The 16,968-nt window shown below is 33.0% G+C and overlaps 1 protein-coding gene across 2 annotated transcripts in view; it reads left to right on the top strand.

The window, feature by feature from the left end:
* Positions 1-13,641, top strand: part of S1P (membrane-bound transcription factor site-1 protease) — a 37,032-nt gene extending 23,391 nt beyond the window's left edge. Inside the window, exons 17-28 of one of the 2 annotated variants that reach the window (XM_089245858.1) lie at positions 2,509-2,604; positions 4,217-4,296; positions 4,393-4,428; positions 4,612-4,768; positions 4,917-4,997; positions 5,209-5,252; positions 6,066-6,143; positions 6,908-7,051; positions 8,963-9,085; positions 9,234-9,360; positions 9,564-9,678; positions 13,136-13,641. In XM_089245858.1, coding sequence (XP_089101984.1) covers positions 2,509-2,604; positions 4,217-4,296; positions 4,393-4,428; positions 4,612-4,768; positions 4,917-4,997; positions 5,209-5,252; positions 6,066-6,143; positions 6,908-7,051; positions 8,963-9,085; positions 9,234-9,360; positions 9,564-9,678; positions 13,136-13,519 — 1,465 coding nt within the window. In that variant the 3' untranslated portion in view covers positions 13,520-13,641. Of the gene's footprint in view, positions 1-2,508; positions 2,605-4,216; positions 4,297-4,392; positions 4,429-4,611; positions 4,769-4,916; positions 4,998-5,208; positions 5,253-6,065; positions 6,144-6,907; positions 7,052-8,962; positions 9,086-9,233; positions 9,361-9,563; positions 10,877-13,135 lie in introns of those variants that run through there. The other variant, XM_089245859.1, reaches the window with a different exon arrangement.
* The last annotated feature ends 3,327 nt before the right edge of the window (positions 13,642-16,968 follow it).

The raw sequence follows: 16,968 nt of genomic DNA, 5'->3' as shown, positions 1-16,968 counted from the left end.
TTCTATACGATTTCCCTGTTTTCTAACTTTCAAGTAGAAAAATTTTGGCTTCAAAAAAAATATTCAGAACATATAGAGTCTGATGTTTTTACAAAATGTATTGACCAAAATACCAGAAGTTAAAGTTTTTCGATCGTGGATACAAAATGAATTGGGATCATGGATTGGGATGCAGATCTTACATTGTCAACAGCAAATAGTGCAGTCTGTATCATAAAAAAACCAAAAAATAGTAAACATTTATTTGTTGTTGCTTACAGACAAATGAAACATAAACAATGCTAAGATTTTAAAATCCTGGTTTTATTTTCTGTAGTACACTTCTGATTCGCGACAACTTCAGTAAAAAATGATCATAATTTGACGAGCAAACTTTTTATTTTTTTCTTGCTTCCCCTGTAGGTCATAAGCCTGATAGATGACGTTTGCAGTTCTGTATCCAGAAGGAAAAGATGCATTTTAAGGAGAAGGATGAAAGAAAAACAACTCAAAAACACGAAAATTACTTAAAAATTGCTTAATTTGTGCATTTGGAAATTATCATCAGACCCTCCACGACCAGTAATCAACTTATAACTAATTTTCATCAACTATTTTTTGAAAAATGCATCATGCAATATTTTCTTCATTTTTCTAGTCGGCTTCTTGAAGCTCTAAAAAAGTGATGACGTTTAGGTAGTGGGAGGGGGAAAAAGTACATGTTTTTGACCTCTAGTATCTCTGTCTGTTAATAAATTTTATAAAAATATGGGACTTTTTTCATTCTGAATATTTTTTGCAATCAGCATTTCTCTAATCAAAAGTTAGAGGATGGGGACCATATAAAAATTTAGACTTTTTATTCTGTGATGCACACTGTATTTTCACTCTCAAAACTGGTACTGTGTGATTTCTAAGCACAATTTTCAGCAGTTTTCCAATTTAAAACTATACCTCTACAATGAACGGTTGATGAGATAAAGCCCACAATAGCACTTACAGGACACCCTGTATAGTATAATAATGCCATAAATACAATAATGTTTAATAATAATGTTAATAATAACATACAATACAATAATGTTTACAAATTAACTTACTCTAAATGATGAGAGAGAAGAGGACTATTGTTTAGGATGATTTGCAGACCACCTATTGTGTGCAAACTTATTCTTTTTGTGTCACTTTAAAAAAGAACCTCACTTTTGCCTCCATTTAGGATTTCTCAGAGGTGAGAAATTGTATTGTTGTTGGACAGATTTATTGCTCTCATAATGGTACAGCTTTATTTGATTGGTTTTTTTGTGCAGAATTTTGAATGGATTCTCACATTCTATACATTTCTCTAATCACATTTAAAAAGTGAGGGACTGCTTTTCACGTCTCTCTTCCTAGAGAGATACAGTCCATAAACTCTTGCTGTTGCATGCAAAGGAGATCCATTTATGGTCAACTTCTGGCAATGTTGTACCACTAGTTCTTGAATGTCATCGTCATCCACCTCCAGTCCAGAGGTGCCTCTCAGACTGAAGACTATAGTGGGGAATATTATCCAATTCCACAGTACGTGTGAGAATGAAAGGGAAAAACCATCAGCTCAGTTGTGATAAAGTGAAAATAAATAAAAAAAGCTTTAAATTTTTGCTTGTAATGTGAATCATCGCTCGTTAGCCAAGTAAAAAATTTTGCTTGTTATGCAAACTGCTTGGTATCTGAAGTTCCATTGTATATTTTTGTTGATCATTTCATTCCATATTCATCTCCACAGAAAAAAAAAATTGTATTATATATAATAAGATTTTTTGTTTTGCATCTTATAGGTGGATATTATTTATAAACAATGTGATCAAGGAGAATCATTGATTTTGTATTTTTGTTCATAAATAAAAATTGCTGCTTTAAAATATATTCTGAGATCAAAAAGAAAATAAAAAAAATACATCAATTAACTGAAAAAGAAATTAACTAAACCTCATTTGACCTAAACTCTTTCGCAGAATATTCTTCACCAACCAAGTGTCATCATAGGCTACTTTTAGCAAATATAGTGGATCCTGCTTATAGCGTTTTCATGTAGAACGTTTTCCCACTTAGTATGACTTCATTTTTGTTGTTCCAACTTTTGTCAATATTCATCGAGATTTTTTGTTCAAAGTGTTTTCCCCACTTATAAAGTTTTTCACGATGGTTTATGGTGGATCTCCCATTCTTTTATTTCAATTTTTCCACATTTCAAAGCATTAATTATATCTTTGATAATGATTTCTTGAAAAAACAGTTACAGGTGCTTGCTATTTATTTCATTCTTTTGAAACTCTGATAAATCACAATTTGACAGCTTAAATGGCTTCTGTGGCATGAAAAAAAAAATTCTGTCATTACACCTGATGTATTCTGTGTCGAGATGATCTTTATAATATTAACATTTTTCATTGAGGATGCCAATATCTGATTTTTTTTCCAAAGTATTTTGTATATTGATGTTGTGGAAAAGAAGATAAGACTAACTTTTGTCAATTACTGTTACAGTAAACGTATCTTATGGGATCAGTATCACAACCTTCGCTATCCTCCAGGGTATTTTCCAAGGGACAACCTAAGAATGAAAAATGATCCTCTGGACTGGTAATTCACATGCATTTATATTTTTTTATTATATAAAATATATTTTTTTTCATTCTAGAAATGAAACACATATTCTATGCACATGTACAATAGAACTTGGTTAATTCAAATTTTGTATAATTCAAACTTTTATGAACTCCCCTTCAGTTTTCTATCTAATTTAATATTAAAATTTCTTGTTTAATTCAAATTTTCCTCAAATTTTTGGATAATTTGAAGTTGGAGGAAAAAATCATGATTTTTGTTTGAGCAAATTTAGTTTATAAAAATTCTACAATAAGTTAGACTTTGCTTTTCTTGATCAAGTTATCAAACAGCAAATCTTTAAAAACAAATAAAAAGTTTGAAAATTCTGTTATTTCTCTTCTCTTATAAAATGGGTATTTAAAAAAAAAATATTGTTCAGATGGAGTGTATCAGGATTGTGTTCGACTTGATATTAATTAAGTTGTTAAACCTATGGATCAAGGTATACTATTCAAAATCTGAATATTTTTTTGTCATTGAGTGTGAAAAATACAAATTGTAATGCATTAATGTAAGTATGTTTCCTTAATAGCATAAGAATGATAGACAAAATTGGAAACAGTTTCATAACTGATGATCATGAACTGTTTCCGTAAATCAAGCTATGAACAGTCAAGGAATTTTGCAGTGATGCTGATTCCAGAACAGTGGAATAAAATAGCATCTAAGATGAATGATTATAATTATACAAAATAACATGTCCTGATTCACTGATTCATCATCGCAGAGCCGAAACTGCTGAGACCATAAATATGAAATTTGGTCAGTAGTTTTATTCCATGGTGCAAAGAATCAGTAAGAATGGGTTTTTGAAACCCAACTCCTAAGGGGGCTCAGATGTTACATAGAGAAATCCTGCTGAGTCAAAACCACTGAAGCTACAAATATGAAATTTTGTCAGTAGTTTTATTTCATGACGTAAAGACTCGCTAAGAAGAGATTTTTCGCAACTTGACACCTAAGGGGATTGATTCAAGGATTACATTGAGAAATCATGCCGAGCCAAAACTACTGAAGCTACAAACATGAAATTTAATCAGTGCTTTTATATTATGACAGACTCACTATGGCAATTATGGCCAAGTCAAAACTGCTGAAGCTATAAATATGAAATTTGGTCAGTATTTTATTTTGCAATGTAGATGCCCACTAAGACAGGATTTTTGCAGATTTTACCCCCAAAGGGGTCATGAGGCATTCAAATCTTATATGAGAGAATCATCAACAAGTAATTTTCAGATTATCAAATCCATGTGAGCGAAGCCACGGGTAACAGCTAGTTGTAATTATAAATTATTAAAATTTGGGAAACAGTTTCTCAACTAATGGTAAAATTTTAATAATTGAAAATAATTATCCTATGTGAATGGTGATGTTTTAGTTGCGATTTGTAGTTATTTTACAGATCCAGGATGGGGATTAGTTGGATAATTCAATTTTTTTTTCTGTGACTTTGGACTTATAATTAACCAAGTTTGACTATATAACCGAAATATTTTAGTGCAGATATAATACAGAATATTCTGTTCATTAATTGTATCTTCTAATGTCTTTGTGATATTTCACCCCTCTCCCAATCTTATAGGAACGGTGATCATATTCATACAAATTTCAAGGATATGTATCAACATTTGAGAAACAATGGTTATTATGTAGAAGTGTTAGGTAAGTTCTGAATGTTTACTTTTTTGCTGAGTCTATTTTATTTCTGCTTTAGCTAGTTTTGATTATTGATTCCAAATAACTATTTTCTATTTTTAGGCTCTCCATTCACATGTTTTGATGCCCATCAGTATGGTAAGTACCTGCACTAGTTTAGTTGTGACTTGTGCTCTAGTTATTATGGCATCCCTTACACATTTAAATTCTTCATTTCTAAGCAGAATATTCGTTTCACTGTGTGTGATTTTGTGATGACCCTTTTGAATGTGACTTCTTATTTTTTCCATCTTTTCAATGATATCTACTTGTATTGCATAGGTACTCTGTTGATCGTTGATAGTGAAGAGGAGTTTTTTCCTGAAGAAGTATCAAAGCTCATCAAAGATGTGACAAATGGCCTTTCTGTGATAGTGTTTGCTGATTGGTACAATGTTTCGGTTATGAAGAAAGTAAAATTTTACGATGAAAACACCAGGTAAGCAGTTGTTATTTTCAATTTTCAAAAATAAGCAATGATGATGTACTACTTTCATTATTGTACATGATACGTATGTATGTGTGTGCATGTGCTTACTATTGTTTTGTTTTTAAATTTGTGCTACCAACTTTTATTCTTGATATAGACAATGGTGGATGCCGGATACTGGCGGTGCCAATATACCAGCTCTAAATGATTTGCTTTCTCCATGGGAAATGGCTTTCAGGTAAGTTTACTTGCAAACTATCTGATAAACTGTAAGTATCAAGCCCAATCAAAATGGTGTTAGTTTACGAAACTTATTTTTGATCATGTTTGTTAAAATTTGAACATCAATGAATAGAGATAAATATTTTAAAAAAAAATTCAGATTTTTTAAAATTTATTTTTCACAAACATCAATGAAGTAAATTCTTCTTGTTTGGTTTCTTTTCCAGTGATGATGTTTTTGAGGGAGATTTTCTACTTGGAAACCATGAGAGTAAGTTTCAACTTTAAAAATAGAGTTCTTGCATTTTGTAATTTCTTTAAAAAAAATAACTATTTGTCATAAAAATGTGTTACATTCAGAATTTCAGTGAAGTAATTGGAAAAATTTTGCATTTATGTAACTGCTAATCTCTGAAGTCTGGCTAGTTGCCAAACTGGCTTGTCTTTGAGCACTGTCTGTGACATTTATGTATCTAGTGATATGTAAATTAATAGAGAGAAAAATGCTTACATATTTCATAGTACAAAGTTGTAAAAAATGTCTAAAATTTTATTGAATATATTTCATAGATACCATAATTTTCTGAGTATAATCTGCAGATGCCGATTTCACTACTTTGAGAAAAATAATCAGTTTGTATAACCTGCAACAAAGTATAATTCACATGTTAAGATTTCATTCATCGATAATGAAATTTTAAGTTATGGAATGGTTTGTCATATTTTTGTGGAAAAAAAATGCAGATTTTATCTGTATATACCATCTATAAATCTTTGAAGAAAAAATTTACAAATTTTAAAAATATTTATGTCTATTTCAAACTCTTAGAAAAAAAAAAAAAGGCTGCAGATAAGATGCTGCGTATATAATTGGCACTAAAAAATTCTGTTTTTTATATATGATTTGCTGATTACACACAGGAAAACTTACGGTGTTGACTGTGTTATTTTAAATTTTGATTCTCGTCTGAATTTTGTGTAATTTTTTGCTTTGTATTTTTATTAATGTTTGCTTTAAGCATTGTCTTCATAAAATATGTAAAATGAAAAAAAAATTCAATGTTGACCTCCATTTTTTTTAAAGTGTATTATGCCTCTGGAACAAGACTGGCACGATTTCCAAAAAATGGTATAGTGATTAGCGAGACTTTAAATAATCAAGGTAAGTGACGGCTGTGCATGTTTCATAGCTTTGTATCATTTTTAAAATGTTTAAATTATAAAAGAAAACAGCTAGGTAGTAAATAGGATGAAATTATATAAGGTTATGGGTAACCGTTTCCAATTTCTTATAAGTATCTGTTAGAGCTCCTGCCACATTCACAGAAGATAGTTGCAATTTTGAAAGCTCTTACATTCTTTGTTTCTAATAAAGTGTTTAAAGAGTAATTATGAAACCACTGGAGAGATTTGAGAGTTATTATTCCTGCTGGACAGGCTTGAATTTGAATATTAGCTGGAAGCCATTGCACAGTGATTTAAAATTAGCTTACTTTGAGGGAGAACTGCTGTAGTAAAATACCTCATGGCAATATGCTGAATGAATGCCAGAACTTTGCCATTGGACTTATCCCGTTGCCGAGATCTCTTCCAGCCATGGCAATATGCTGCAGCTGTGGTCAGTGTTTACACTCAACTATTTGTAATCCTCTCTAAACTGTAGATTCTGGTTTGATTTACTCACTAGAGTTCAAATAAGATCAATTAGATAACTTGGGGACAATAATCATTAGATAACTTGCTATTGTTCAACGAAATTGGTAAATGATATTTAAACAAGTGTATATAATTGTTTTTGTAAAGAAATACAACGATGCCTTTCTTTTTTAAAGAAATTTGATTATTTTTGTATGGGTCATAGAAAATTGTTTCATGTCTCTCTTTTCAATTATGATATGTTTTTCATCTTTTTTGACATATCTATAGGTCTTGAAGTGCTAAAAGGACAGGCCGAAAGAGTAGAAAAAGTGCCCATTTTAGGCCTGCACCAAACATCTCCCATGGAATCAGCTGGTCGTATAGCTGTTTACGGTGACTCCAATTGTCTTGATACTGCACACATGCAAAAAGGTGTGTTCTTCCATGTTGATGTTTTGATTTTTTTCACTCCAAAAAACCTCATTTTTAGCCACAATAATAAAAGTTGATATGCCTGATAGCAATCCAGTTATCTATATACAATATCCCAGGAACATCTAATAATGCAATTAAATCTATGCAAAACAATTTTGAAGAGACTGAAAAAAACTTTTGTTAAAAATCCCTTTGTCAATATAGATGAAATCTAATTTGTTTTAGCATTATTATAGCAAGTCTCCTGGACCAAAGAATGATATTATTATGTACAGAATTATTATTACTGATGGTCTTGTTATTTTGAAGCTTCAATGTGTATTGATATCAGCTTGGCTGTGACCTTTGAGTTAGGATTTTTTGTGTGTCCCTTTGTAATAAATTTATAGAGTAAAAGAACAAAAAGTAATAAGATTTTTTTCTGTCTTTTGCGTTGTATTTGTATTTATTGTTTCGGAGCAGCCGCGGACCCCTGGAAGGTGCACACAGAACACTGGGTCAAGAACCGCTGTGCTAGATTATTATGAATTTTGTCTAGCAGCACATCTTAACTTATACAATAAAACCTGTCTTCAATGGAATCGCAAGGGACTAAGATTTTTTTTCCATTGAGAACAGGTTTTCTTTTAATAAAGGTTCAATTGACATAATGTGTAAAATTATGTAATGGTCTTTATATGTAATTGGAAAATGACAGTGGTATGATAAAAATGATTATATGTAATTGAAATAACATAAAAATAAATTAATTTAAAATAAAATATATAATTTATATATACATATATACATAAAATAATGTACATTATTTACTCCATAATTACTGAATATTTAGGTTTTTCTCAACATCTGTGTGAAACTTCATCCCACACTGTTCTTCATCTGAAATGACTATATTTACATTCTTTTTTACTTTCTCTGAAATTTTCAATGAGGGTGTCAATATCTGTCGCATCAGGTTCAGTTTGTACATTGTTGTTAATGTTTATGTAATCCTCAGCCCCAGTCACTGTAAAATTTGATGATTTTTGCACCTAAAATTTGCTGCCCCATAAATTGTGCCATCGAGGCAATTGTCGCCCACCTCCCTCTAATTCCAGCCCCGCTCAGCACTGCAATCACAGAAATCAGTTTGCATAAAATTTTGTAAGTCTTGCATATCATTTGAAAATCCAAACCTTATATTGATTTCTCCCATAGAAAAGACTGCTTTTAGGAATTTTTTTTTACAGTTACAGAAAGCAACTGCTTCACTACGTATAGCTTTTTAACATGGTACAGGATTAGAGGTACAGAAACAGGTTTTGCTAATCTAAGGGTGGGTGAAGTAGAACTTGCATTGGCAAGCAGGGATAATAATTTACTTAATTTAATATTTTGTGCGATCCTTTTTGGTCACTTGGTCATAAAACAGCTGATGTGTTGGTGTAAAATTTTCTGTTAAGATTGTAAATTTTTCCTTCCCATTTCCATGTTAGACAGAGTTTTTATTTCATTCAGGTATTTTAATGTGTATTTCGGCATTGAAATATACAGACCAAGATTTTTTTCTGTTGAAGACAAGTTTCGGCTTAATGCAGGTTTTGTTAAAGACAAGTTTTGACTTAATGCATGTTCTGTTAAAGACAAGTTTTATTATATTATTGGGATCAACTTTTAAATTTTTTTGTGGCAAACTTTCTCCACTTATTGAAATACAGTGGCACACCAGTTAAAAAGGTGCTTATATAAGTTGTAGTATGTAATTATCTTTTTTTGTTTGATTTCACTTGCCGGTCATCATCATTTGCTTGCATGGATATTAACTCTTGTGAATAACATACACAATTTTGCTTTATATTTCACTCAATCAAAATCAGAATGGCTCTCTGCCACTCTCCAGTTTAAAAACTTTCTTTTTTTTTCTACCAGATTGTTTCTGGCTGTTGGATGCATTACTGCAATATGTCACAACTTCTCATATGCCACCACTTTTTGAAGAGTTGAAGTCCGAACCAGTGATGGATCTGAAGAGTTTGCCTCAAAGAATGGATGGTAATACATGAACTATTTTTATTTTCAATTGCAGTTCTGCTTTCAGTTGGGACTTTTGGTTATTTAGTTGTAGTCATATTAATGTTTGTTTTTATATTAAATATCTGTCCGATTCTCAAGTGTCTATTTTTATTTAATGTTCTTTCAGGTAATCATCTTTATCGCTATTCAAAGGTGTTAGAACACCACCTTGGTACACCTCAAGCTCGTCCATTGCCAACTTGTCCACAGCTTAAATGGGTTCGGCCTCATCCACTTAATAGGTCTGGACCGAGGTTTGTGCTTAGTTTATCCGCAAAAGCTTTTCTGTTATTTTATGGTATTTGTGTACTTTGTCTAATTATTTACCCAACAATCAAATCAGGGACTTTGGTTGTTCTTAAATGTTTCCTCATATTCCAATATTCTAATTTTTCAACAATCTGAATGATGATTATGATTTTCTTTGACTCTTTTCATATGATGATTTTTTTTTCAGCATGTTGTACAAAGCTCAAAAGCTGCTGTCTGTAAACCTTGATGCACCGTTACCATTTCATCCTGGACCAGTCGACCAGCAGCTGATTAAAATGCCATGGGACACACCTCAAACAGTGAGCAGCATACCTCATGAATTTCGCTGGCATTCCTTAAATGCCTTCTTTGCAATCTCTGGAGTGGTTGTTGTGCTGATAATCTTTTACCGGTTACGACACCTGTGGCATCGCCCTCGTAGAAGAAAGCGCACAAGGCGTGTGTTGCCATCCCCACAGTTATCGCCAGGCCGGGTCCCTGCAGTCTGAGTCCTCCCTTCCTGTTGTCATACGCTTAAAGAAGGTCACAGAAACTGTATATGCAGGCAGTAGTGTGGTGGAAAAAAAAAAAACAAATGCCAATAACACATTGTACTTAAATTGCGAAGAACATTATTGTAGATATATCTATTCTGAATCGAAGCTCACAGATTTAAAGTAGATCTTATTACCATTTTGATGAATTGGGAGAAAACTTGCTTGCCTGAATATTCCTGATCTATCTATCAGTGTGAAACCTGGTGATATTTCTTGTTTTATTCAAAATCTTCTGAATAATTTTTTGATGGATTTCTTCATTTGTGATGCTGTAAGCATTTTTTTTCCATTCTGCATGCAGTCATTCCACATAAATGTACAAATAATTCGGTTTTTTCCTGATCAGGTTGGAATCTTTGATTCATGTATGTGTGTATGCGTGTACATAGGTGAAAACTGGAAAGTTTTTGTTTTTTTCAATAATCGCATATGGAAGCTTTGTCCATAGCTTATCACTGCTGGCAGTGTAATATGTATGTGATTTTTCCCCTTGTTTTAAAATAATATTAAAATGCATTTAATTTTTTTTAAAGTTATGAATTGAATACGGTTCACTGCATGTGTTAGTAGAAAGGGAGGGGTGGGGCGACTAGAACAATTGGCTATAATGCACATTCATTGATGTGTTGGCTAATTTTGCCATTATTCCAGAAATCTTTCTTGCCCAATTTATTTTATGAGAAAGTTAGGAAATTACATATTGAAATTTCAGAAGAATCGATCATCAGTCATAAATTTTGGCTTTAAAAGCAATTATTTGGGACTGTTATGACCTGGTAGTGTGCATACAGAAAAAAACATCTTGAAACTTGTTTCATTATATAGTCGATGCTTGTTTTTACTAACTTGTACGGACGCGATAATTAGTTTGCAAAATCAAAAGTTCATAAATGGAGAGATTAAAAAAATATGGGAAATATGAAAAATGAATTGGTCACTTGAGTTTATTTGACAATTTCTCAAAAAAAAAAAAAAAACCCAAAAAATACTTACTTTTGTTTGCTTTATCGCAACATTTCGGTAAAAAAAATTAGGATTCCATGGAATTGATGTACTATAACATTTCACGTGAATCTTGCTTATCTGAAATATTTTCGATATGATGGAATGCTGCTGAAACCACTTATTGCAGAAACAATCTTTTGCTGATCTTTGATTATAATACTCATTGTAGTTTTTGAAATCCTGTACTTTTTTGTTTCTGTCTTTGTAAGATCCCATTCCTGGGAAACGCTTCAAAATCTCCTCTTGGAGATGTGAAGCAGGATGGTACCATCCATCAATGTCTTTGTAAGAGTTCACTCATAAATTTTTTTCAAAATATTTTTTTTCCATCTACTATCAAGCACAATATTTTCTGTTTTGTTGGCATTGCAAAGAAGAAAGTAGACAAAAAGTAGTTAGATGTTGGATCAACTCTACTCAGAAATGGCTTTATCAATAAGCTGTACCAGACAATTTCTCAAACCACCAGTTTATCCAATCATAATGCACAAAAAGTGATTACGCGAATTAGTGTCAATGCTTCTTCACTTTATGGTCACCCCTGCCAACAATCAAATTCTCCTTCCTCACACTTGTTCGCAAAACACTTGCAAGTTGGTGATGAGTGATGACAAATTGTGAATCTCTCCTCCCTGTCCCCCTTCTTATATTTTCTCTTAAGAAACACAGAACGTCAGAATTGAAGATCATCTTTGATTGCAACAAACTCAGAGGCTGCTAGAAGAATTAAAAAATAATAAAAAATAGCAGAGAAGAAAAACAAATTTGTAAAATATAGTTAACAGAAATTACAGTTTGCAAAATAGAGTGAGATTTAACATTAACTCTGTGGCATGCTGTTCAGGACATAGGACCAGGTTGTAAAATAGAGCGAGTTCGTAAATATGATGTTCATAAAATGAAGCGTTGTCTGTAATAGGAGTTTTCTAAAATTGGTCTACAAGAGATTGCTAAGGGTGCCTCAGGATACATTTCAGAAGCCAATAATGCAATATTGTGAAGAGTATGTTAATCTTTTGCATCATTAAGAGATTGTAATAATTACAAGACGTGCATAGCACTAGGGTCCTTAGTTTACTTTGTGTTTTACCAAGAGGTCATTGACAAATGCTAATAATAGAAAACTACCATAGAGAGCCTAGCACACCAAAACTCACTGTGCTTGACAGCAGGGACCATTGATACTCAGTATACTAGGTAGTGGTGTTGTGTGAATGATAAAAGTATAACAGTGCTAATGTTTGTGACCATGTGTGTTTTCATATACATAATTCCAATATGGACAGAAAAGAGCAGAAAGAAAAGGTTTAGTGTGAAACTCAGCAAATCTCTTCCTTTCTCTCAGAATCTGTAGATGAAAATTGGTTTCAGTTCAATTGGACACATCAATCCAGTGGTTCTCAAACTTTTGTCTCCTAAGCTCCCTTGCACTGCTTGACATTCATTGGCAGGTCACTAGAAAAGTCTTACAAAGAACCACCTCAAAATGCTGTATAGACACATATCAGTATCACCAGCACTCCTCACAAAGGTTGGAGATGCCTACCTTAACTTCAAGTGCCACTGCATTTATCGATTGCAGAAATTTATTATTATTATTATTTTTTTTTGGTTTTTTTACAATCTTCATGTACAGGCCATTCAGTTGTTTCTTCATTTTTTAGTGTTTAGCTTAAAAGTTTGCTCAGCTTAAAAGGTGTTTCTGAAGTGGATACTACCTCAAAACATCTTTATATGACCCTTGGTTTGATTTCTACATCATTTCGAATCTTCTGCCATAGATTTGTTGAGCTTTATCTGAATTTGATGATTGATTGTGCTGCACTTTTATGTCCTTATTGGAATCGCGAATGTAACATACCCGTGGTTGCAAACAATCTTGATGTATCCCTAATGCTCACATAAGCTATACCACTCCATTTGCAGAGCATCAATGTTTCATGTTTCCAAGCATATTGCACACATTTACTGTCACCTGCTGGTTTCTTTCAGAACTGGCCAGTTTTTTTTTATAAATTTTGTAGAAAATTATTTATATGCCTAACAAATGCCACTCAACAACTTGCTCTTTACTGCTAACTCCCAAAAAATGAAGAAGGCTTAAGTTTCTGATGCTTCTCATAGCTATTAATATCCGTATATATAATCATGTGTTTAACTCGGTGGCGGTGTAGTTTCATTTGTTGCCCTGAATCATTCTATGACATTTGTGCAGGTGGAACAAGTGTGGCACCTTCCAGATGGCTCCTGGGGGAAGAAAATATGTCACATAATTGGAAAATGCAAACGGTTCCCGATGAGTGAGGAATTTGAAGTTAGGTGCAATATTGAAATTCACGAGCATCTCTCTGAAACTCTCTATGACAGAAATCATTCTGAAGACTCTGATCAGCCATTGCCTGATGAAGAATATTGTGATAGCCAAACTTTTCCCGACTGCTATAAAAATGATGCCTCCTGTGACACACACACTGGCAGTAGCTTCAAATTCCAGCGAGTTGGTGGTACACACAGAATAGACTTATGTGATTCAAAAAATGCCCAAAGCAGAGCATTTTTTATGGAATCTGAAGAGCAGCAATGTTCATTCCCAGGTTAATAGTTCTTCATTCATTGATAACCCATTGTGTGAATTTGACAATTATTTTTCTTTGTTACCGTAAATGCTGGCTACTTTGGCCCATTTTTTAAAAATTTCAAATTCACTTTCCAATAAACCCAATATTATTACTACGTTTAAGTTTCTAGTAACATTTTTTTATATCGATAGACTAGCTTATATTTATGTACAGTCAAACCTCTCTATCTCAAAACTGACGGGGCCGGGAAAAAAAATCAAGGTAGAGAGTTTTCGAGAAATCATGTTTTTTAGTGGAAGGAAGAAAAAACTATGCTGAAAGTAATGAAATTTCAGTTGAGAAAAACTAAAAATTACTGTTCTATATTTTACTACATACTAATGAAATTTTTAGTTAAGTTACACAATCAGTGTTCAATTACACTATATGCAAATACACTAAAATAACAAGGAAACAGTTATTTTCCGGATATTATGCTGAGGTGAGCTCGGAAAGAAAAGTCATCACGTCTCCGCCGGGACTCGAACCCAGGCCCTCTTGCAGTCCCGGCGGAGACGTGATGACTTTTCTTTCCGAGCTCACCTCAGCATAATATCCGGAAAATAACTGTTTCCTTGATATCTCTGGCTGAGAAAAAAGCCATCTAAATCACACTAAAATAAGTTTGAATACTTTTTTATTCAATCCAAATTTTATTTACGTACCTTAAAATAATTTGTAAGATTAGATTGATGCATAGTTTTTGCTTGTTGAGCCTTACAAGGCCATCTATACTAGCAAGATCTGCAAATATTTCTTGCCCTATCTTCTCAGTTTGCTCCAGAAAATGATGCAGCATTTTTACGGCGCAGTCAAAATTTTTTACTGTTACTTTTTTCCTAGTTCCTCTGAATCAGCTGTATTTCATCAACTATACATTCAGCAATAATTTCAGTATCAGTTAAGGTGCCGCAGGTGTTGAAGTTTGTGTAGTGAACACTGTCCATTTCCAGAAAATTGGAAAATAAAATTTCTAAAACATTTCGAAAATGTTTTTTGTAAAGTCCCCAATGTTCTGAAATTGCATCTTTAGCATTGTTCTGAGAATCGTTGAAATTTCAGTGAACCATCCCATCTGATACTTCATCGCTGAAACTCTGGTCATTTATTGTAATACAACAATTTCTAACCAGTGGAGGTGGGTGGGAAATGGAGTCACCATCTATCAGTGGTTATCCAAGGCTCGGTAGGTAAAGAACTTGTTTCTGATGTTCTTTGTGCCTGGATTCGAACCCGTGGACTTTGATGTTTGCCTTCATAGTGTGAAAGATGAGCATCTTACCACTGTGTCACTTGGGCACTGTACTAAGAAGACTGGCTCCAAACTCTGCTTTTTTGAAGCTATTTTGAATTTTCTGTTGGCTTTTTGCCATGCTGAACAAGCCATCCACACAGCATCCCATCAATTATAGTATCCACATGTGATTGACAAAATCTACCAACACAATGGGGTTGTAATATAAATAATCTCCTTTCTTATCAGTATCTTTCACCTTTAGAAAAAAAAACCAGATTTATGCGGAAGAAATGGAATCTCTGCGTTTTCTTTTCATTATCATCATGACTTGACCTTTAAAAAGAGTTTTTCAAAAATTTCTTCAAAACAGAGAGGAATTCAGTAATTTAGTACAGTAAATGTGAAGGAATTTTTTTCTCCAAGATGCAGAGTTTTTCAAGAAATAAAGTTTATGTGAAAGAGGTTTGAACATTTATGTAAATATATAAAAAACTGTTTTTTTACTTAAGCTAATTGAAAAAAAAAACCATTTTGGCCATTACTTTGGCCCATTTCACTTTTTCCTATCCTAAATCATTAAACAACACTCTCTTGATGAGAAGTCCATATGTTTTTTCATATTTGTTTCTCTTTTCTAGATTGTATTTTCTTTTTTTTTTCTTTGGCTTTGCTGTGTTTGCTTCTTTTTCACTTCTTTTCTAGCTTTACTCTAGCTTTTTTCTTTCTTCTACCTCTTTGTGTTTCTTGAACATGAAGAATATCATTTGATGTGATGCTTTTACCCGCAGGAACTATAAATTTTTATTTCATAGTTCAAAGTTTGACTGCTTCATTTCTTTTTTTTCTCAAATGGTTTATAAACGTTTCGCTGACTAGTTTCACCTAAACAGTCATACAGTCACATGTGTAGAAGGTTGGGTGGGGGGGGGGGGGGTCCTTTCAAAATTTCATTTTTGTTGACCTGATGAATAGTCTTCGCAAAACCAGACTGTATTTCCAGTTTCAGTGAAAAATCTTCCAAAGGCTTTTTCAACGATCTTGGAAATATATCTTTTGACAATGAAGAAACAGTTTGCACACTTTTAGATTATTCCCAATGATTCAACACTTACCTCCATTTTATTTTTAGTTAGGACAAAGTAGGTCGTATTTGTTCGGTTACCAGAGCTTAATTTTCAGTTAATGTTTCGGGAAAAAAATAAAAGATTAAATGAAATTTCAGTCGCAACTACAATTAAAAGCATTAAATTGTGTTTTTAATTAGGCCCCTACATAACATGACAAAGCTGGATTACTCCACAGTTTACAGTTTGAGAGATAAAAGAATATGCAATCACAGTATACAAAACCACCACTGCTGCTGCTGCCTAATCTGCCATTTATGAACTACCTAATACACTCAGTTGCCTTTCTTAGTGCCGCTTCCTCGCCGATACTAGTTCCACCCAAAAGCCTAAGGAGCATGGTGGTAAGATGCTCGTCTACCACAGTGAATCACATCACAGTCCCAGGTTCAAACTCGAGGGAGGATATAAATAAGATATTTTCCCAAATGAACTTGAGGCGACCACCGATAGATAGTGCCTTCATTTCCAACCTATCTCATTAATGGCAGTAAATTGCAATACAGTGATATGGCAAGAGTTGGTGTTTGTTGAAGTAGTAGTTCCAGCCAGAAAGTTTTCTAGAGTAATTAGAGTATGTTTTATTATTTTATCATTTTGGGACAAAGAAAGACCCCAGGTCCAAAGTAGCTTGTGTTTATAGTACATAAATGATTTTAAAAAGTATGGGAAAAATTTCCAGGTATAACTAATTCTTACAATCAAAATTATATTTTGTTGGCTTTCTATTAAAGTATTCACATAGCAAAGTGTATACTATCAACTGCCCAGTAATTACATACATGATTCCTTGTGAAAAACTCATATAGAAGTGTTTCCCGTTTTAGGATTGGACAAATATTAAAGGAGTTATAAAATTTTTGTGATGTGTCAGTTTTCTAATAGTCAGTGATGCGCCAAACATCCAACGAAAAAAAAAAAATTCTCCATGCAGCTGGTTTCCGCTAGTTAAAAATGAACTGACATATTCTACCCTGTTAGAAGCCAAGCTTAGTTATTTTCTTTCATGATTGGCACTTTTTCCTTTTCCATATAGAGTGATATTAACCTTGTTATTAAGTGTTAATTT

The sequence above is a fragment of the Pholcus phalangioides genome, unplaced genomic scaffold (assembly GCF_987345545.1).
Source record: "Pholcus phalangioides strain wild (caught in Gottingen) unplaced genomic scaffold, Ppha-v1.0 ptg000016l_1, whole genome shotgun sequence".
Taxonomy (NCBI): Eukaryota; Metazoa; Arthropoda; class Arachnida; order Araneae; family Pholcidae; genus Pholcus; species Pholcus phalangioides.
Note: the sequence above shows the minus strand (reverse complement) of the source record. Positions and strands in the feature narration are given on the sequence as shown.